Raw genomic sequence first — 23004 nt, 5'->3', positions numbered from 1 at the left:
TTTATTATCAACATTTTTATTGTTGCCTTTGTGTTTCTTTTACACATAAACTGGGAACAGTATCAATGGAATAACGGAATAAAAAACAGGTCCTGGCCCTGCCGATATGAGTTGTTTTGGAGTAAGTAGGGCTAAAATAACAAGTGGAGTCCAGGGTGTTTACACGTTTATACTTATTTCCAGCGTTCGATGTAAAAGTTGCGTAATATTTATTGACGTCCAGGGGTGGCAGTATAACGTTTATTTCCACACAACCCAGATACCGTAAATAAGAAGGTTATCTGACTGCGCATGCTCAAGAGAGGGCGGTTAAATTCAAAACCAACAACAGCTTTGACGCTTAATAGCTGGCATCTTAAAATTGTACTTGAACAACTAGTAGCTACACGGTACAGTAGTTTTGTGGCAAATTAACAACGTATTATCTTTGCAATGTTTTAACAGTAATGTGTTCAAGTAGACTAGATGGCTAAGTTAACTAGCTAACATTAGCGCTTGACTTGTGACACATCTAACGTTAACGCTTCTTGCTAACGTTAGCTAGCTAACCAGCTAGTTCGCTAGCTAAGTATTTTAATAATTGTCATTCAGTGTATTAGCAAACGTGGCTAGTTAAGTAGATTTGTGTATTTTTTTTCACACATCGAGCACTCAGTTATCAATGTGAACGACGATTGCTAGCTAGCCAGTTAATGTGTTTATGTCAATGTATTTATTTCATAACTGTCGGCGAAGATGGAGCCGCCTGATGCTGCATCAAGGACGGAGTGAGTGATATGTTTGTTGATAGCCCAATTGTAGTTCCCTATCTCTGGCCATGACTTCACTCTCCGAAGGGGTCTCGGGGGGGTGGGATATGCAAAATGTAGAATTATATTCTAATTCACACGTTTAATAATACACACTTTTACATGTATGAAATAGGACAAATGTAATTATTGTTACGTGTCTCGTATTTCAAGTATAGCGTTAATATTACTAGGTACGTTAACTGCTTGGGTTTGTTTTCTAAATTGCAACAGTGATCATGTTGGATCCTCCAAACGGCGTATTTCTTCGGTTAGTACAACAGTTGCTCATAACACTATTTAGTTTGAGAATGTTTTGTCAACCATTTTAACAGCACGTCTCTGAATGAATATTGTATCCACATCTAATTAGATCCTGAAAGTTCCACGGACATCTATCAAATTCACTGGCCCAGAGCTAGAGGAGAGTCGGGTAAAGACTAAATAGATAGCATTTGGGGAAATTGTGAATGTCTCTGTCATTTTACTCAATGCATTATTGTCTTCAAAAGGTGGAGGTGGTCAAGCCAGTAGAGAAGAGGATCTCCAGAAGAGTCAGTTTTGCCACTTCCAATGATGTTCTACTGTTTTCAAAGTAAAACTTTTTCGCTGTGCCACATTTGGAATTTAAACTACAATGCCACGAAAATAAGAAACTCTTATAAAACAATGTTATTACCTTTTCATTATCAGAGATGTGAAGAATGGCTCCCCTGTCCGGAGTCCTCTAACAAACCTCACAACTAGTAAGTAAGCCTACTGTATGCTTGAGACATTTCTTGTTTTCTTCTCAATGTAGAGCAGCATATGATGCTTCACAATACTGTGTATTTAAGTGAGGAGGCTCATGCAAATGTTTGTTTCACATTGGCTGAATTGTTTTACGTGACTGGTTTTGCAATTGCTAAACAGTGAAAATGTGACAATATTAACTTGGGCAGTTGGGTTTGTTTTACTTTCAATTTATCCAACCTTTCAAAAAATGTCCATGCTTTTTCATGTAACGTATTTACAACTGAAATGCAATTTGATTTAACAGCGGCAGAAAACATAAGCATTCATACGGGTTCCATTGAAGGTTCTCAACCAATCACGGGTATGCCTAAAATCTAGTTATTAAGTAGATTTTTTGCATTCTCAGTAGGTACTGTATAAATCACTCAGTGACCACCATGCCTTTAACTGTTATGCACCTTCATTTGTAAATGTAGGCATGGAAACCTTGTTGAATGCTCCCCTCCATGTTTCACAACAAAGAAATAAGGTAAGCTATCACTGAGAAATGTGACTCTTTAAATTAGACTTTCAATTGGCATAGAGACATTCTTCCCATGTTTATATAGGTACATAGAAATTCATAACAATAAAATATAATATGAATAGTATTTTAACTATTGCCAAAAACCAAGGTACATTGACAATTCTTTCATTGACCATGCCAGTGCGCTTCTTACCTGTGTTAATTGTTGTTGCTGTGTACTTAGCTATTCATGAGACACTAAAGTCATTGTTTCTCCTAATAGGAAAATGTAATGTTCAACCAGGATGATTATGGGGAGAAAACAATGATGTTCACAGGAGAGGACACAGCATTTATGGATATGACTCACAGTCACACAATACTCATCGCCAATGATTCAGAATCAGTTGTTCTGCCAAATGAAATGAATGTGACTACACCTACCTGTGGAAGCATGGATTTTACTTTTTCAATGGAGAAAGGTAAAACTGGGTGTTTTCAGGACTCAACAGAGAATTATGCCCCCTTTAAAAACCCTTCCTCCTTAGCCAGAGGTATAGATCCAGAGTTTGAACATTTCCTTGCCAGTATAACGAAGTCAAGTGGCCCCATGTGTAATCCAATAGCTCCCAAATCCTCAACTACTGTGGCATTCCACAGAGCTGCATCCCCTCCAGAAAAAACGAACAACAGACGTTTCCTTGCTGCGCTCAATGCCCGCAGGTCAGGAGTTGATAAAGAGAATCAGCTCCCAGCTTTGTCAGCAACGGGGGGAGACTGTACGGTGGGCTCAATTATCCCTCAAAGGCAAGGGCCTCAGTTCATGAATACATCTATGATGCAAACTGAACAAGATCATATGGATCTGACAAAAAGCCATACGACTCTGATAGATGGCAAAGGAGTTTTTCAGTGTGTGCAAACTGTAAGCTCTGAAGAGCAACGGCTTAGGGGAAGCACTTTCAGTCAGGTAACTGTCTCTACTGATCCAGATGAAATGGAGTTGACCAGGAGCCAAACTGTTGCCATTGACTCCAAAGCCATTTGGATGTTTGGGCCAAATCCCTCTCAGAAAATTGAAAGGAAAAGTGTGGTCTTCACATCAGATCCCAATAAATCCCAGATCTTCTCAGGTGATGCCCATGGCATGGAAATAACTTCAGCTCTCAATGTACCTCTCCAGGAGAATGTGTGTGCTCCGACCAAGAAAGGTGAATCATCACCCTGGATGATTCCCCCAGAAAGCAGAACCTCCTCCGTTCAGCAAAATCAACAGACCTCTTATCCATACTCAGATGACATGGAGATGACAAGATGTCAAACAGTTGCTATTGATTCCAAAAGTGTAGCCCTAACGGAAATTCCCTTACTAGGGAATACAAGGAAAAGTTTGTCTTTTATGCCAGCCTCTCACAGAGGTGTGTTTTTTTCAGAAGATGGCAATGGTATGGATCTGACTGAAGCCCTCACTGGAAATATTGTGTCAAACAGCCATATAGCAATTAATAAGCCACTACAGAGCTTGTTCCCCACAACAGAGATGTCCTTTCACTCTGATCTGAGTACTAACATGGAGATGACTTCAGGACAGAGAAGTAATAAAGTATTGGAGCCTGCATCCTCTGATCCTGATGACATGGAAATCACAAAAAGCCTAACTGCTGTAATTGATTCCAAATATTGTGTGATGGAAAAGCCTTCTCTTAGCAAACCGAAGACCAAGTTTGACCTGGGTCTATCCTATGTGCCACCATCTATGGAATATGGCAATTTCTCAGACAATGCTAACAGTGTGAAGAGGGCGCTGGATCAGGTTAAAAGTTTTTCTGTAGCCATATCGGATCCTGATGACATGGAAATAACTAGAAGTCAAACTGTTGCCATCGACACCAAAAGCCTCAATGTGGTCAATCGCATGCAAAACACAAGGAAAAGTATATCATTCATGTCAGCTTCCAACAGACCCAATCATATGTCAGAGGATGACTGTGGTATGGACATGACCAAATCTCTCACTGTGTCTATAGATCACAGAAATGGTCTGAACGTGACAGATGAGACCACTGGCAGATTGTTCCCCATATCAAAACACCAAAAGGAAACATTTGAGAAGAGCCTGATTAGAGCAGAGCTTAGTACAGATGACATGGAAATCACAAGGAGCAAAACTGGGATTATTGACACCAGAGGTTTTTATGGTGTAACTCCTTCACTCCAAGGTGGGAGAGGAAGATTTGTCAGCTTTTTGGATTCAAATAAAACTCTTATTGGGGAGGACAACAATTGTATGGAGATGACTCAAGCTCTCACTGCACAGATATTAACAAATGTGTCACATTCTGCCCATGGGGGTGAGACCTTAGCTAGGATGTCCACAATCTCAAAGACACATTTCACTGGAGCAAAGGGCAATCATTTCGTGGAAGTGGGTCACAAACCTGATCAACTTTGGGCATCAGATTCAGATGACATGGATATGACGAGAAGTCAGACCGCTGTAATTGAGTCTGAAAACATCAAGATGGGGAATCGTGACCCTTTCATGGGAAGGCAACATTTATCCAGTGTGAGTAAGACCCTGCAGATGGTTCCCTCGGCAGAGCAGAGTGCACATGGTGAGATTACGTTTCAGTTAGGTGTTGAAAGCCTCTGCAGTAAAAAGGCACCTACATCTTCTGACTCTGAAATGGAACTGACAAGGAGCCAGACTGTTGCAATTGAATCCAAAGTTATTAACATGATGTTTTCCCCTGAAACAAATCCACCATTAGGGAATGTGTCAATTAGTCAGGCAAATGATATGGAAGTGAAACGAGTAGCAGAAGCGACACGTTGCAGAAATAATCCTGTACCTGTACCCTCTAACCTGGGGGAGAAGAAAATGGCCAGAGATGAAACTGAAATGTTTTCTGAGGATCATGAAATGGAGATGACCAAGGCTGTCACAACACAAATTGAACAACATGCACCTACCAATGTGAAGGGCCCTTCATCCACCACAAATGCAATTTCCTTGTGTCTACCGGAGGGTCACCCTAGAGAAATCGGCACTAACCTTACAGAACACTTTGACCTAAAGGGATTGGCAGACCGAAATGATCCTGATCTGAAAGATGAAGACTGCTCCTTTATTCCTAACAATCCAGAAAGCTCTCCCATTGCCTCTTCAGTCTCAACAGAAGATAATATACCTTTGAAGAAGGCAAAGACCAGGCGAATGAGTTTGGCAGATCTGCAGTTGAAACTTAATCATATGAGCCGCATGATAAATGAATCCACTGAAGTGATGGGTAGCTGCACTGCACCTTTATCTCACCTGATGAGGACCTCTGACCAACACAATGTAGAGACGGAATCCTTCTCAACTGTAGACTATGGGTCTAAAACCATGGGATTAATGACTGAGAGACCAACAAGTGTCAACTTGGAAGACCATATTATTCACAATGACAAACCTAATATGACTGCTCCTTTAAACTTGAAAAGTAAATGCCTTGCATCACGACTGTCATTTGGTGGTTTCCTGCCCAAACTCCCACAAATAGCCAAACCCTCTGAATCAAACCAGTCCAATAACGTGACAGATTTTGGGAAACTTCTGAAGAAGAATAGCTTGGGTGGCACTCATGAACTGAGGAGCAACACCTCGATGGAGAACATTGATGATGAAGTGCTTCCAGACATTAGCAGTGAAGAGGACTTATCAGAAACTGTGGACACCAAGTCACCCCAGAGGGTCGACGATAAAGGAAATCTTTTCTTAGGCAAGGTGGTCAAGGATGTTGTGGAGCATGAGGTCTTTAAAGAGCTGGTCCTAACTGTTACCCAATGTCAGAAGAGGCCCCTACCAGAAGAGGGCCATGATGACTCCATGGATGAGGTAAAGAGGAATAAGCCATCAACAGAAAACATCAGAGAAATGGTAAATACTGTTTTTCATTTAATCAGTTCACATTTATTTTGTTAAATGTATTCAATAAGAGTTAATACTTTTAATTTTTTCACATTTTATCTTGACAGATCCCCCACACACAGGTAGTTCAGTGGGACAGTAACTGTACAGGAGCTGCAGCTGATGGCTCCAGCAGCAACTCCAACCTCCGATGTGAGGGCACATTTGAGTCGTCAAGTGAGTTTTGAGGCGCTTTTACTGCTCATTTCGTCTGTCTCATTCAAACATTCATCATCGCCTTGTCTGTCTTGGTCCCTTTTAAAGTGCATTGTCTTGGTTAGGTAGGCAATACTAACTTGATGCCATTTTGCAGCTTACAGACAAAGCCAATTCGAGTCCCTGCTTGACAACACCGGGGACTACACATCTGATGTACGGAAGGTATGTCAACAACTCCCTTTTATATTGACTATTCCTGTTACCACTTCTGATATACTGTGTTTTCATTGCTCTTCCACATTTAATTTCAGAAACTCCAAGATGGCAGCATTACAGTGGCTGAGTTCCTGAAACTCTTCAGCATCGACTTTGTCATCCATAAACCTCGACAAAGTATTCTGCCTGCGAGAGTAAATCTTAAACCTTTGTCTTTAGAATTGAATTTTGACACGCACAAAAAAAATACTAGTAACTTTTGAGGAATTATTACAAGGAATAATACTTACTGACTGACGCTCACAATAAACATAGGTGCTAAATACAGATTTTCATCTCCTTAGATTGTGTCGGATCTCGATCGCAAAACAGAGGACTTGTTAATCGAGAAACATATCAACCGTCCCAAACAGAGGGTGTATGAGACAGACTGCCAGATACTCACAGAAATGGTGGAGGGGTATGTTTAATTATGCATGTCATTGTGACGCTTTACATAACTTAATTTTACGGTAAATAAAATGCTAAACATTTTTTTTTTTTTTTACTGCTCAAATCTGTAACCTGCTTAGTAAATAACAAGCCATGTATGTTCATCCTTTTAGTGTACTTTCTGATTTCAGGTTGAAAGCACGTCTGAGAGACCAAGACAGTCTTCTGCAAAGTGTTAATGGAACACTTTGGGAGGCGGTGAAGGGCTTTTCAGATGAAGAGGTATTTAACTTTGTCTTTAATTTTCATTGGTTATTTATTAATTTCCCTCTTGCTATTACTAGTCAGTTTGATCCATTTGGGCCACCCCTCTTGATGTTGTGGCTTATTTTCCCCAGTTGCTGCTTGTTGGTTCAAAGTTGAAAGAGAGGAGGACATTCTTCCGAAAGAGAAGCAAAGTGCGATCTCATGAAATGAAAGCAGTTTTGTACTCTGACCTTGTGCGCACAACTCGGGTAAGACCCCTGATGAGAACAAAAATCCCTTCACTTTGTTGCTCGTAACCTTTGACTGAAAAATACTTACGCTTTCCACATTTGTGTGTGTGTAAAACTCTGCTAATAAACTGTTTCATTGGCCTCTCGGGTGGCGCAGTGGTTAAGGGCGCTGCACTGCAGAGTCAGTTGTGCCACCAGAGACTCTGGGTTTGCGCCCAGGCTCTGTCGCGATCCGGGAGGTCCGTGGGTGACGCACAATTGGCCTAGCATTGTCCGGGTTAGGGAGGGCTTGGACGGTAGGGATATCCTTGTCTCAACGCGCACCAGCGACTCCTGTGGCGGGCCGGGCGCAGTGCACGCAAACCAAGGTCGCCAGGTGCACGGTGTTTCCTCCGACAAATTGGTGCGGCTGGCTTCTGGGTTGGATGCACACTGTTAAGAAGCAGTGTGGCCTGGTTGGGTTGTGTATCGGAGGATGCATGACTTTCGACCTTCGTCTCCCGAGCCCCTACGGGAGTTGTAGCGATGAGACAAGATAGTAACTACTAACAATCGGATACCACAAAATTGGGGGTAAAAAAAAATGAACTGTTTCATTGATGTCCCATTACATCTTCACAGGAGGCACAACATAACTTGAGAGGAAATATTGAGAAGACCGATCAGTGTCTGAAAGACCTTGATGAATGTCTACATGACTTGGAAGATGGTATATTGGATTTGAGTTCATCTCCTTTTGAGCCTTTCATATTCTCTACTGTAATTCAATTTGAACCAATGGACTTAATATCATTGCATTGCACAATGCATGCTTGTCATCCTGTTAAGATAATTGAGGTATTAGTGGTAGTAATTGATTTTGAATTTGAGGTTTTGTCATGCTTATTCTTTCTTCTGTCTGCCACAGAACTTGCAGCTGTGGAGGGCACAGGGGTAGAGGACTGTGAGCCAACCTTGAAAGCAAGGCAGCAAGGTAACGTATGATGCCACAATCTTTTTTTTAATGAAATGTTTCATTATTAATTAATGGTATGCTTGGTATTTGACATGTTAATGTTGAATTATGTTTTATCAGGGTTGGAGAAGGTCAATAAAGCAATTGTTAAAAGTGAAAGGTAAGTCTACATGGCTTGAATCATAATTTAGTGCAAATACATTTTATTTTTCTTTGTTGTCGCCAGAGCTACGGTCTCTATTGAGACTTTAATTTGTATTACTTTACTGCCTTCCACTGGATGTGCCGAGAAATGGAAACCATTTGTTTTTCTCCACAGGCAAATGTGTGAATTGAAACTACAGAAGACAAACTCTGTGGACAAAGTGGACAGACTACGAAAGGAAACTCTGGAACTTGAGAAACATATTGCCATGCTGGATAGGTCCGTGTCTCATTTTCCGGACATTTTTCCTCCTGCTTATACACCTACTATTCCATTCAACTTTGAATTACACTTTTGGCCTCTTTTGGTTTCAGAGTGAATGAATGGAAGTTTGTGCAGAAAGATGACATGAAGACAGTCTACAGCTTTCTCTACGAGTCCTTGCTGTTGGAGGTGCAGTTTGAGAAACCTAACGGTATGATGTAGTGCTATATATTCCTTCATGGTATAACTTTCCTTGCACCAAAAGTGCTAGTATGTTTATAGTAGTTTTGCTCTGCAGTTTTTTTTCCAAAGGGTTGCTTTAAGACAAATGTCAATGTTTTTCTAATGCTTTGCTCTTTTATTTAGGAGAAGTCTGTGAACAGACTGAGCGTAACATCATGGACATCACATTTCAACGCCAAATGGATGGTGGGAGAAATTAAGCTCGGACACTAATATAGAATATTTTCTTGGTTCTCGCCACACACAGGACTATTGCCTTGCAAACTCACCTTTTCTTTCTTACAGATGAAAAGTCACAGTGCTACTCTCGGCTTGTACACAATCTGCTATGCCAGTACATAGGCAGTGAAACCACTTGGTTCAAGAAGTACCCCACCAGTCGATACATTCCCATGGTAAGTGTGAGGCTTGGTTAAAAGGGATGATCCACATGACGTGAAGTCCAGAAAAGGGGTTTGTATTGCATTGCATGTCCACAGAGGTTCCGTTTTGGCTGTATAATATCTGATTCTCGCTCTCCAGCTGCTGCATGATGTGGGTCTGGTGGTAAGCCGCTGTCGCCTCCTGGGAGAAGAGATCCACCTGATGAAAAAGTGGGGCGCTCTGAGGCTGGACATCCTGGACATCAGCTGTGTGGACACACAGTAAGATCACACACCATAGAAATTCAACTCCTAGACTAGTCAGACCACCAGAGAATGTTGACTTAAATGGGACTGTCCTTTCTAGGGAATTTTGTAGATGTAGTTCCATTCAACAGATTTCTGAATGCAAAACTCATTATTGTTTTGTCCTCCTTTATTTCAGAGTTCGAATCCTATTCTCCAGTCTCAAGTCGTTTAGCAAGTTTGAGATGACAGTAGCCGTCACCTCCGCCTACCCCTTCGGTCTCTTTCATGTGCAAAACTTCCAAAATCACATTGGAAATGCAACGTAAGACTTCATATTTGTCTTCTCACACACGTTTTGTTTCTAGTTTTACTGGTACATTGTTGCAACATTGCACCTTTAACAACTAACACTATAATACTTTTTTTTTTATATATATATACAGAAAAGACCAGGTGGAAGACATTGTATCATCAGTCACACCAGCCAAGAACTACTTGACCAAGATTGTCAAGAGGATCCATGAAAGTCTGCTGTGCTGAGACCAGTTCCAGTCAATGGGTGTTCTATGTAGTGCAGGGCTGCCCAACCCCCTTCCTAGGGATCTACTGTCCTGTAGTTTTTCAGTCCAACCCTAATTTAACACACCTGATTCTACTAAGTAGCTGCTCAACAAGACCTTGACTAGCTGAATCAGATGTGCTAAATTAGGGTTGGACTGAACCTACAGGACAGTAGATCTCCAGGATGAGAGTTGGGCAGCCCTGATGTAGTGATTGAAAATGTGTATATGTTTCAATTCCATTTATAAATGTTCAATGCCACATTGTTTTTTTAATTTTATTTTTTACATGTTTTCTACCATAAGTTTTGATCATTTGTATAATTTTTGTTCATAAGGGATCAATAGTAATAGTTGGCCATTTCAAACATCTTTGATGTATTTCCTCTAGCAAAACTATGGCAAGAATTACAATAACTGAAAAAAGCTTGAGTAGTACAATAACATTTAGTCTTTGTTAATTGTCTGAATCATTATTAAAATGTAACTGCAACTTTTACCCATGTTTTCTCTGTATGATAACAATCACTGGTTTAACATAAAATTGTTAACCTGGCTCTTCAGTTCTCTCTCTGAACAAATGGGGGTTTCAGATCATATCTGGCCGTCATACAAATATATACAGTACCAGTCAAAAGTTTGGACATCTACTCTTTCGTGGGTTTTTATTTTTACTATTTTCTACAATGTAGAATAATATTGAAGACATCAAAACTATGAAATAACACATGGAATCATGTAGTAATCAAAACAAAGTGTTAAACAAATTGAAATATATTTCAGATTATTCAAAGTAGCCACCATTTGACAGCTTTGCACACTGGCATTCAATCAGCTTCACCTGGAATGCTTTTCCAATAGTCTTGAAGGCCTTCCCACATATGCTGAGCACTTGTTGGCTGCTTTTCCTTCACTCTGCCGTCCAACTCATCCCAAACCATCTCAATTGGGTTGAGGTCGGGTGGTTGTGGAGGCCAGGTCATCTGATGCAGCACTCATCACTCTCCTGTCATCAAGGCAAAGGGTGGCTACTTTGAAGACTATAAAATGTTAACACTTTTTTGGTTACATGATTCCATATGTGTTATTTCATAGGTTTGATGTCTTTGTTTTTATTGTACAATGTAGAAAATAGATAGTATAAAGAAAAACCCTTGAATGAATAGGTGTATCCAAACTTTTGACTGGTACTATTTATAATTTCCATAGTATGGAAAGTCAACGGGATTTTTACATTGGGCCGATTTGATTATGCTGATCCGTGCAGCACTGGGCATAGACCCGTTAAGTAATTGGGCAAAAGCAGGGAGGGAGGCACGCCTTTCTCAAATCAAACCGTAATCTGCGCTGCTCAGTCATTTTGTCAACAAGGCAGGATAGTGCATCATCTAGAAACATGCATATCCTTTCCATAAAATAAATATTAGAATGTTCTAACTAGTTTTCATTGGGAAGGCAGATATAGCATTTTTATCAAAAGCAATCTCTTTTGCATGAGAAAACAGAATCCTAGTAATTACTACACATTGCTTTATTACCTCACTTGTTTTTGAGCCGATTTTGGTGTGGGCTTTGAAAGGGGCACGTCTCAAAAAATGCAATCAACTTTCAGCCAATAGAAAACACGCCTACACTGGTGTGCCTGGGTGGGATTAATCGAACCCCCTCAGTGAAATTACTGGTATGCTCTTATGGCTGCATCTCAATAGTCTATAGTGGCCTCATCTCATTGTCTCCTCTGATTTGTAATGTGTTGTAATATTGTTAAAAATAAAAAATAAATCTGTCCTGTTCCCCTCCTCTCTTCCTAAATTTCCCTCACAGTGCCGTTAGTATGGCTGTTTAGCCTACCGTAGTGATCTTAGTTTTAAGGGATCCTGAGTGGTGCAGCGGTCTACGGCACTGCATCGCAGTGGTAGAGGTGTCACTACAGACCTGGGTTCGATCCCAGGATGTATCACAACTGGCCATGAACAGGAGTCCCATAGGGTGGTGTACAATTGGCTCAGCGTCGTCTGGGTTAGTGGAGGGTTCAGCTGGGGTAGGCCGTCATTGTAAATAAGAATTTGTTCTTAACTGACTTCCCCAGTTAAATAAAGGTTAAGTTATTTTTAAAAATCCATAGCTGCCATTCCCAACCAATCAGAGTGCTTGAAAAGGCACATCTGGACACTGCACCCAGACTTCAGAGTGTTATTGTTGTCAAAAAAAAGAAGACACATTTCTGAGGACAGTAACAAGAATACATGAATTGGGTGTGTGCATCGTAATGTAAGTTGGAGGGGGGTTTATTGGATTTATTTTTTACATGTGTAATAATGGGTAATTACTAAATGACTTAACTAGTAACTTGGATCAGTTTGCAACCATATGTTCTATTGTACCGTTGTTACTATTATTTCATGTTGGAGTTGCCAATACTGCTTGGCATATTGTTCATAGAATGTAGCCTTGTGCCCATTGCCATGCGTGTCATTGTTTTATTGGTAAACATAGTTTTCATATGTGCATTATATGTGTGCGAGTGCTTACCATAATAGCCATAGTTAATTAAAGCGGTTGTTGCGCTTCTCCCAGACGGGTCTTAGAGGTCGCACATGCGCAGAGTAAATTGCGACCCTGTGGCTCTAGGGCAGATCATATAAGACCTCAGCACAGTAGGCTCTCGCACCAGGCCGGAGAGAGAAGGTGCCATAAGTCTTTATTTTGTCAGTCTCAGTAATAGGTTTCTCTTTCTCTGACAAGAGGTTCATCTTTAGGTTAATGTTTATGCTACTAAGATTATAGCCTTGTTTATAGCTGTTATAATAGCGTAATATTATGGTTATTCATTCATGTTCATATATCCTGTCTATATAGCATAATTATCATAATTATCACGCTTTACTGATACTGTTATGTATCAGTAATTGTAATTGTCGAACCACAATTCATTCGGATTAACACAAATCCTATTCCACCAAGATTCACTCCCAGTCAAGATTCATGTGAACTGACCAAAAGTGTGTGTGCTAAGAGGAAAAGGAAAACAACCCGTAAAAGAGATGCATCCGCATTGTTCTTACCGCACATCCTGTGGAGGGTCAGAACCCAAATCACAGTCAACATAATTGCACAAGCCAGTGAGGGCATTCACAGCCGACTGCTCAGATGGGTGACGGCACACCAGCCAAACGTTTTTAGAAATAGCAAAAGCCTTGGTTATATAGTGCTTACTGACCACTACATTTAGCTTGCTTCCATATATTGATTTTTCAGATGCAGATCAAGGGAATGAAATGGGAGTGAGGAAGTACATGTTTTTCATTGGGATGCAACCCAACACTGTCCAATCCCAGCACTCGAGGGAAGGGTTAGCGTAATTACGTAGCCTGATAAACAAGTACGTTGACTAGCGAGCGGGAGATTTTAGTTCAAGCAATAAAAACTAGAGGTAAGTGGACGCTGTTGTCATACGTTTGGATAAATCATATCCCATAACTTGAAGTTAACATGAGCTAGCTACTATTTTGAGTTAAACATTTGGATGTAAGGATGTCACTCACAGACATGCCAGATCATGGAATTCAGTAGCTCAGCTGAACGAATTAGCCTAATAATGCTAGGTAACGCTAACTTTCATGAATATCAGTCACATTCAAAGACTGTACAAGTCTCTAAACAAGAAATACAACACTTACTAGTAGGTGAACTAGCTAGCTAAATCTTATTTCACTTAGTAAGTCAATCATTCTTTGATTACTAGATGCATGAACAGGCTGGAAAGGTCAACATCAACAACTTGACCAGCTAACGTTACTGTACAGTAGTTGGTTACAATTTCCGGTTGTGTAACTTCTGTTGATAGTTAGAATAATTACTTATTCCCGATCGGGGGGGAAATCCTGTCGTGATCAAGTGTGTTTCAGTAACTAACACAATGGAAAGTAATATTTGCATCGCAGTTTTCTCCTCAGTGAAACATACTTGTTTACTAGCTATAGAGTTAACTCTTGCACCAAACGTTCTCCCCTTTGAAAGACATAACTCACCTGTCCATAAATCAAGATGGCTGTGAGAAGCGAGGCCAGAGTGGAGGCAGAGGTAGAGGAGGAGGAGAGCTTTGGACCACAGCTACTGAGCAGACTTGAGGTAGGTGTTGGTGCATTTATTTATATATTTTTTACCTTTATTTAACTAAGCAAGTCAGTTAAGAACAAATTCGTATTTACAATGACGGCCTACATTTGCAATGTTTCCTACACAGCAATGTGGCATCAGTGCCAGTGACATAAAGAAGCTGGAGGATGCAGGCTTCCACACCATTGAGGCAGTGGCCTATGCCCCCAAGAAGGAGTTGCTTAACATCAAGGGGATCAGTGAGGCCAAAGCAGACAAAGTTCTGGTTAGGTCACCTTCATTTTCCAATCTGAGTTTTTATTTTCTGCTCATTTTGGGTTGCCCACAGTTCACATTAGGTCTGATATTATGACTGTGGCTGATCTTCCTCTATGGTATTTTCTCCAGGCTGAAGCTGCCAAACTAGTGCCCATGGGCTTCACCACAGCAACAGAGTTCCACCAACGCCGAGCTGAAATCATCCAGATCTCCACTGGGTCCAAAGAGCTGGACAAGCTGCTACAGGGTGAGGCTGGGATCTATGCCAGTTACCTAGATTTTTATAACTGTTCTCATGACTCGGGACATGATTTTTGAGTTGCCCAGGTGTGTTTTTTGTCATCGTGTGCATGAAAAAGTATTTCTCTCTCAGGTGGGATAGAGACAGGCTCCATCACAGAAATGTTTGGAGAGTTCCGGACAGGAAAAACACAGCTGTGCCACACCCTTGCAGTCACCTGCCAGGTACTTGTCATGATGCCATTTTTCCCCCCATACTAATAAAGTCAGACTTGGCTGTATACTCCTATCTCATACCAATCACATTTGCTCACAGAATATGACGATAGCACTCAGGACATTCAGTTTTTGATCTATTGTGCTTTTCCCCAACTCAGTTGCCCATTGACCAGGGTGGTGGAGAGGGAAAAGCCATGTACATTGATACAGAGGGGACCTTCAGACCAGAGAGGTTACTGGCTGTAGCAGAGCGGTGAGTTCTCTCATGGACCAACACAATAACAATGGAGTAACTACTGGGTTAAATGACACTGACAGAGATTGAAATTTGGAGCCACGCTATTCCTCTACAGGAATAACGGGCATCAATTTCTGTCTGTTCAGAGAGTTATCATTGCAAATGCAGTACTTCCTTCAAAAAGCTGTATCACACCAGAAGGTACTGTTGTCTTTTATTAGGTATGGACTTGTTGGGAGTGACGTTCTGGACAATGTAGCCTACGCTAGGGCCTTTAACACAGACCACCAGACCCAGCTGCTTTACCAAGCCTCAGCCATGATGGCAGAGTCCAGGTCAGGCCCATCTCCCTCCCTCTTCCTGAGGTTTCCGACCATTCAGATGTTTTTCCATTTCTCACATTACTTGCTTTCCTTCCATGTAAATGCTGTTGTTTATGACATGAATTAGTGATCTGGAATAAGGGCAGTACCCTCAAAGAAATCCTAGTAAAGTACCCCTTCCTCTAGTCTGCAGTGCTATAGGTCTCTAACCATATGGCCCCTTCTCAGGTATGCCCTGCTGATAGTGGACAGTGCCACAGCCCTCTACAGAACCGACTACTCCGGGAGGGGAGAACTCGCTGCACGGCAAGGCCACCTGGGACGCTTCCTGAGAATGCTGCTAAGGCTAGCAGACGAGGTAAGTCCAGGGCTAGAATTACAGGGGTTTTGTCTGTTCGCTGAACTCCTTACCTATTGTGTCGGTCTAATACAATATGTTTATATCAGCAACGTTCTGAACCCTTTTCTGTACATCCATTTGATGTTTTTAGCGTTCATGGTATAGTCGTAACGCTAAAAACATTTTTTGACTCTCGCCTTGTCACAGTTTGGCGTTGCTGTGGTGATAACCAATCAGGTGGTGGCCCAGGTAGACGGTGCCGCCATGTTCTCAGCAGACCCTAAAAAACCTATCGGGGGCAACATCATGGCACATGCCTCCACTACGCGGTGAGTGGCTCCATTGACTCTCTTGCACTCCCTCTTGTTCACATTCTAATGGTTTCAAACATAGCATGCCAGTCGTTAAGCCACTGGGTTCTAAAAGAATACAGCTAGCTATCAAGCTAAAACCGCTCCTTGTTTTCAGACTGTACTTGAGGAAAGGCCGCGGCGAAACGAGGATCTGCAAAATCTACGACTCGCCCTGCCTCCCTGAGTCTGAAGCCATGTTTGCCATCAACGCAGATGGGGTGGGTGACGCCAAGGACTGAGCTCAGATGGCACCATACCAGGGAGTGAGAGCACGGCTGTATGTCATGTGGCTATGCCCCTCACCCGCTACCATAGACTTGCACAATGGCAGCTCTTGTGTGTTTGTGTGTACACTCTTCCCTGAGGTAAGAGCTAAGAAAATGACTAATAGGGAGATGCTGGCCACAACTGTTGTGTTGATATGATTTTGGACCGTCCCATTACTGAGGGAAGAATGCATTCCTACAGTACAAGAGGGTACTGTGCATAGAGAATGTTGCCTATTGCCCTAAGGAGCACAGTGATTTGCCCATGCTTAGGCTTACACTGAATACTCAGTTTGTATTATACAGTATATGGGCCTATAGCGGCTTTGATAATCAGAGGGAGCTCAACTTCACAGAAGTGACATTTTTCACCAACCCAATGGACTTGTAAAATAATATTTCTATCTAACTCCACTGGTAGACGTGGACATATTTGGATGTATGTTTGTGGTATTGTTTTGTTTGATTTAGTTTTTCGGGGGTGTCTGATTTAGTTTTTCGGGGGTGTCTGATTTTTCTACCAGTGTTTTTCATTTAAACCATCTTTGGATTTGACATTCAACTACATCAATAGATCAATTCTCTTTATTTGTCAAACATCTGTTCTTAATAGAATAAACATCAGTACATGCCCCCTTACTAACAAGGTTTGACACCCTTAACGACTACATTTTCTCTATTTGTTTGTGCGTTCAAGAACCATAGTTTCTGTATGAGACACATTGTATTAAAATTGTTTTATCATTAAATCTCCTGACTACATATAAGTTATTAACTCTGGTTACATGATTCCACAAATTGACATGACATCCATTTGAAAGGACTGTGTATTAGAATGTTAAAGTAATATTTCTGTATCACAAAAAGACACCTCAGCGGTATTGACACCAATTGAGCTGTCATGGGACTGCAATATAATAGCTTAAACCATATTGAACCATGTCACAGTGACGTGGTGATATGAAGTGGCTTCTGAAATTGACACCTGTAATAAAGAGGAGCAAAAATAAATCATTCAAATACTGAGCTATATTGTATACTAAGAAATTGGGGAAATTATATTTTTTACTAATACAATTGCTCAGAGAAATTTCGGGGTCAAATTTAATACCTCACCTTGCGATGATTTAAAAAAATTATATTCTGCTTATGCATCCTTATTTTGATGCAAAACGCACCATTGGTGTGCATGGCCAAAGAGATCTATTTTCATGTCATCTGACCAAAGCACCCATTCCAATGTAAGGGCCAATTCCGTTTAGCAGACTCCAGGCGTTTACATTTATTGGTTGACACAAATGTCTCTTAGGCCACACACACCAGTGGAGGGTTTTGCATCAAAATAAGGGTGCAGAAAAGAAACGCATACCTACTGTAAAATATAGTGGTGGATCTTTGTTATGGGGCTATTTGGCTTCCACTGGTCCTGGGACCCTTGTTAAGGTCAATGATGTAATGAACTTTACCCAGTACCAGGACATTTTAGCCAAACACCTGGTTGCCTCTGTCAGGAGGCTGAAAGTTGGCCGCAAGTGGATCTTCCAGCAAGACAATGACCCTAAGCACACTTCAAAATTCACAAAGAAATGGTTAGTTTACCACCAAATCAACATTTTGCCATGGCCATCTGTCTTTAGACTTGAATCCCATTGAAAACCTGTGGTTTGAATTGAGAGGGCAGTCCATAAGTGCAGACGAAGGATATCAAAGATCTGGAAAGATTCTGCATGGAGGAATGGTCGTAAGACCCGAGAGGGTACCCGAGTGGTGCAGTGGCACTGCATCTCAGTGCTAGAGGCGTCACTACAGACACCCTGGTTCGATTCCAGGCTGTATCACAACCGGCCGCTTTCCTCTCCAGACAGCCAAAGCAGTCTTCCTCTCCAGACAGCCAATAGTGGAAACCGAGACACGTTTTAGTTAGCATAGGATTGGGCGCAAACTAAAGTCTTTTAAATGAACCTCCGAGTCGCTATGCGTTGATACTTATAAAATGTAAAGTCTTAGACTCTTACCATGTACATATGTTTGTCTTCTGTTTTATTTGTTTGCTAATCAATAATTGTTTAATAAAACAATCAAACAAAACCACACAAAAAAAATGTAAAGTATGAAAGCATAGCAAGACAGGTTAATGTAAAGGTTAATGTAAAGTATGAAAGCATAGCAAGACAGGTTAATGTAAAAAAGGTGTCTGCTGCAACTCTGTCGAGGAACTCCTGTACTTGGTAACAAGTCAGCCCCACGTCCCAACAGACTCACATAGTTGTGGTGATTCCATTGATTCATTTGTTATGTGAAATTAAAAGGTTCTAGAAAAACACGTTTTTCAATGTCCATTAATATTGCTCTGCAGTCTGCACAGAATGACAAGTTTACAGACAGTTTGTTTAATCTGTCATTTTCTCTGTAGCACAGCCTTGAGGATATTAAAGATAGTATCCGTGTTGGTGATGCCTTCTCAATGCAGGAAATTGCTGATTTTAGTCAGTACACACACAACTCACCCAGCTCCATCAACTGAAGCATCCCCAAACCACAGAACATTATTTAGCCACACAGAGACAGCAAAACGTCAAATAATAATGAGATCATTGCATTTCCAGTTGGGAGTACCATGTGGACGAGCCTCCCCGGGTGGTTCTGGACAAGCTGGAGACGGTGGGCTTCTCTGTGGTGACCATGACAGGCGTGGGGTAAACAATGGTTTGGTGTCTAAACAGGGACACCATCATGGGGAAGTTGTTACTAACCACTTGGTCTCGCTGCAACAATGCATGAGTGTTTTCACCAGTCAGTTAGACTTGAACTACTGCATTCACTGTGTGTTTGTTGATTGGAGGGGTGTCTCTGGTCAGTGATACACTGTATGTTTTTTCTCTAGAACATATGTCGGTGTAATTTAATTGTTGATTATATAATATGACGTGGCGACAGTATTTGATGTGCCTACAGTACTGATGTCATAGTGTATTTATAGTAAAATATCATTTGGAGACATTCATACAAATTGAACTTTGATGAAGCTACATTCACTACTGTACATACATTCTGTCTATGTTACTAAATTGTTGCTTGTGACAAATCCTATAGTATGTTTCACATTTGGTATCATGTATTTTTTGAGGCCTCAATAAATCATAAAATAAAAATAGCCGAGTTGTGTTTTTGTGTTATATGTTTTCTCATCAAATTATATTTATTTAGGCCCAGACGGCATCCCCAGCCGCGCCCTCAGAGCATGCGCAGACCTGCTGGCTGGTGTGTTTACGGACATATTCAATCAATCCCTATCCCAGTCTGCTGTTCCCACATGCTTCAAGAGGGCCACCATTGTTCCTGTTCCCAAGAAAGCTAAGGTAACTGAGCTAAACGACTACCGGCCCCGTAGCACTCACTTCCGTTATCATGAAGTGCTTTGAGAGACTAGTCAAGGACCATATCACCTCCACCCTACCTGACACCCTAGACCCACTCCAATTTGCTTAACGCCCAAATAGGTCCACAGACGATGCAATTTCAACCACACTGCACACTGCCCTAACCCATCTGGACAAGAGGAATACCTATGTGAGAATGCTGTTCATCGACTACAGCTCGGCATTTAACACCATAGTACCCTCCAAGCTCGTCATCAAGCTCGAGACCCTGGGTCTCGACCCCGCCCTTTGCAACTGGGTACTGGACTTCCTGACGGACCGCCCCCAGGTGGTGAGGGTAGGCAACAACATCTCCACCCCGCTGATCCTCAACACTGGGGCCCCACAAGGGTGATTTCTGAGCCCTCTCCTGTACTCCCTGTTCACCCACGACTGCGTGGCCACGCACGCCTCCAACTCAATCATCAAGTTTGCGGACAACACAACAGTGGTAGGCTTGATTACCAACAACGGCGAGACTGCCTACAGGGAGGAGGTGAGAGCCCTCAGAGTGTGGTGTCAGGAAAATAACCTCACACTCAACGTCAACAAACTAAGGAGATGATTGTGGACATCAGGAAACAGCAGAGGGAACACCCCCCTATCCACATCGATGGAACAGTAGTGGAGAAGGGTAGCAAGTTTTAAGTTCCTCAGCATACACATCACAGACAAACTGAATTGGTCCACCCACACAGACAGCATCGTGAAGAAGGCGCAGCAGCGCCTCTTCAACCTCAGGAGGCTGAAGAAATTCGGCTTGTCACCTAAAGCACTCTACAGATGCACAATCGAGAGCATCCTGGCGGGCTGTATCACCGCCTGGTACGGCAACTGCTCCGCCCACAACCGTAAGGCTCTCCAGAGGGTAGTGAGGTCTGCACAACGCATCACCGGGGGCAAACTACCTGCCCTCCAGGACACCTACACCACCCGATGTTACAGGAAGGCCATAAAGATCATCAAGGACAACAACCACCCGAGCCACTGCCTGTTCACCCCGCTATCATCCAGAATGCGAGGTCTGTACAGGTGCATCAAAGCTGAGGCCGAGAGACTGAAAAACAGCTTCTATCTCAAGGCCATCAGACTGTTAAACAGCCACCACTAACATTGAGTGGCTGCTGCCAACACACTGACTCATCTCCAGCCACTTTAATAATGGGAATTGATGGGAAATTATGTAAAATATATCACTAGCCACTTTAAACAATGCTACCTAATACAATGTTTACATACCCTACATTATTCATCACATATGTATACGTATATACTGTACTCTATATCATCTACTGCATCCTTATGTAATACATGTATCTCTAGCCACTTTAACTATGCCACTTTGTTTACATACTCATCTCATATGTATATACTGTACTCGATACCATCTACTGTATCTTTCCTATGCCGCTCTGTACCATCACTCATCCATATATCTTTATGTACATATTCTTTATCCCCTTACACTTGTGTGTATAAGAGAGTAGTTTTGGAATTGATAGTTAGATTACTTGTTGGTTATTACTGCATTGTCGGAACTAGAAGCACAAGCATTTTGCTACACTCACATTAACATCTGCTAACCATGTGTATGTGACAAATAAAATTTGATTTGATTTATGACGGCAATGTTCCAATCTACTGTATTCCTCCTGCAAACGTGTGGCCTGATTGGTGGAGTGCGACAGAGATGGTTGTCCTTCTAGAAGATTCTCCCATCTCCACAGAGGAACTCTAGAGCTCTGTCAGAGTGACCATCAGGTTTTTGGTCATCTCCCTGACCAAGGCCCTTCTCCCCTGATTACTCAGTTTGGCTGGTCGGACAGCTCTAGGAAGAGTCTTGGTGGTTCCAAACTTCTTCCATTTAAGAATAATGGAGGCAACTGTGTTCTTGCGGACCTTCAATACTGCAGACATTTTTTGGCACCCTTCCCCAGATCTGTGCCTCTACACAATTTGCAAACATTTAGAAAAAACTGTTTTCACTTTGTCATTATGGGCTATTGTGTGTAGATTGGAGGGGGAAAACAGTTTAGAATACATTTCAGAATAAGGCTGAAATGTAACAACATTTGGAAAAAGTCAAGGGGTCTGAATACTTTCCGAATGCACTGTAGATCCTTTGTAGTCAGCAATAGGGGAGAGATGGCTTCCTACAAGAGCACAAAATGTGTACAACTCTAGATATCTTTGAAAAGTGAGTCAGGTAAAGAGCTGTTTTTGGTCTTAAAGGAGCACTGTTTTATTTTTAGGCTTGAATAAGCTAAGTAGCCAATATGCAGAGGGAAGCATCATTTGTCTGGTTCTGATAATGGTATGGGAATAATAATGCATTTTATTTTGTAAAGTGGTTTCTTGCACCACACATCACAAAAGCATTTCCAGTCACCACCTTATCTGGAGAACAAGTGGATTAACAGGTTAATGTCAAGCCCTGCATGTTTTTTTCAAACTTCTCATGGAATGTAGGCCTACATTGAACACCACACATTGGGTGCTACTGTAGGCTGACTGATAGAACAGCTATTTCCATGATCAAATGTTATGGGATGCATAATCTCCATTGTTTTTGATGGTAGGCCACTCTGGTAGGTCTACATTATGATCAACTAGCCACAGTAACCTACTTGAACACTGTTAAAACGGAAACTTAAAGCGGGTACAGCCTCAGTACTCACAGTAAATGCGTGCTGGAAGTTGCACAGAATTTTCCACAACATTCCAGTTTGCATTCAGCACACCTGAAATTTGCTCAGTGACGGAAAAAAATGAGAGGGAACACTGGTCACTGGCAAAGTACGTTTTATTATTTGGTTGTTTGCTTGCTCTCTTTTCACAGCCCACAATACCAGTAACTGACACAAGTGAACGAAAGAGCTTATCTGGTGATTGGCATTCCATATTGGCTACAGCAGGTCTATGGAGTGCAATGTGTGAGAACCTGCCTCTCATAGTGCTCTGTGCATTTTTCACAAGCTTCAGATTCATTTGGCATTGCTCATCTCCTTCTGCTGCTAAGGAGAAATGTGTACAGAATCTAAACGGTCCTTAAATGGTAGGTTATATGTTCATTTTGGTTGATGTTTGATTGATACCCTTCAGAGAGACAGCATGTTCTTAAGGTGTGAGAAAGAGAGTTTGTTTTCATATTAGATCAAGCTGATTAT

At 41.7% G+C, this 23004-nt stretch overlaps 2 protein-coding genes across 2 annotated transcripts; both read left to right on the top strand.

Moving 5' to 3' along the window:
* Nucleotides 1-297: 297 nt before the first annotated feature.
* knl1 (kinetochore scaffold 1) lies at nucleotides 298-11855 on the top strand. The gene is made up of 25 exons (XM_035794092.2): nucleotides 298-389; nucleotides 736-767; nucleotides 1023-1059; nucleotides 1162-1221; nucleotides 1301-1383; nucleotides 1482-1534; nucleotides 1828-1884; nucleotides 2000-2052; nucleotides 2312-5950; nucleotides 6049-6157; nucleotides 6294-6361; nucleotides 6451-6549; nucleotides 6700-6815; nucleotides 6979-7069; nucleotides 7186-7302; nucleotides 7906-7993; nucleotides 8192-8257; nucleotides 8360-8399; nucleotides 8559-8663; nucleotides 8759-8859; nucleotides 9015-9077; nucleotides 9177-9286; nucleotides 9414-9535; nucleotides 9699-9824; nucleotides 9946-11855. Exons 2-25 carry the CDS (start codon nucleotides 736-738, stop codon nucleotides 10040-10042), a joined length of 5532 nt encoding a protein of 1843 aa, XP_035649985.1. The 5' UTR covers nucleotides 298-389; the 3' UTR covers nucleotides 10043-11855.
* Nucleotides 11856-13165: 1310 nt separating this feature from the next.
* LOC118398591 (DNA repair protein RAD51 homolog A) lies at nucleotides 13166-17167 on the top strand. The gene is made up of 10 exons (XM_035794093.2): nucleotides 13166-13495; nucleotides 14083-14193; nucleotides 14309-14446; nucleotides 14569-14686; nucleotides 14813-14904; nucleotides 15057-15151; nucleotides 15358-15471; nucleotides 15688-15817; nucleotides 16007-16128; nucleotides 16268-17167. Exons 2-10 carry the CDS (start codon nucleotides 14110-14112, stop codon nucleotides 16389-16391), a joined length of 1017 nt encoding a protein of 338 aa, XP_035649986.1. The 5' UTR covers nucleotides 13166-13495; nucleotides 14083-14109; the 3' UTR covers nucleotides 16392-17167.
* The last annotated feature ends 5837 nt before the right edge of the window (nucleotides 17168-23004 follow it).

The sequence above is a fragment of the Oncorhynchus keta genome, chromosome 19 (genome assembly GCF_023373465.1).
Source record: "Oncorhynchus keta strain PuntledgeMale-10-30-2019 chromosome 19, Oket_V2, whole genome shotgun sequence".
NCBI classification, from domain to species: Eukaryota; Metazoa; Chordata; class Actinopteri; order Salmoniformes; family Salmonidae; genus Oncorhynchus; species Oncorhynchus keta.
This window is presented reverse-complemented; position numbering and strand designations above follow the sequence as displayed.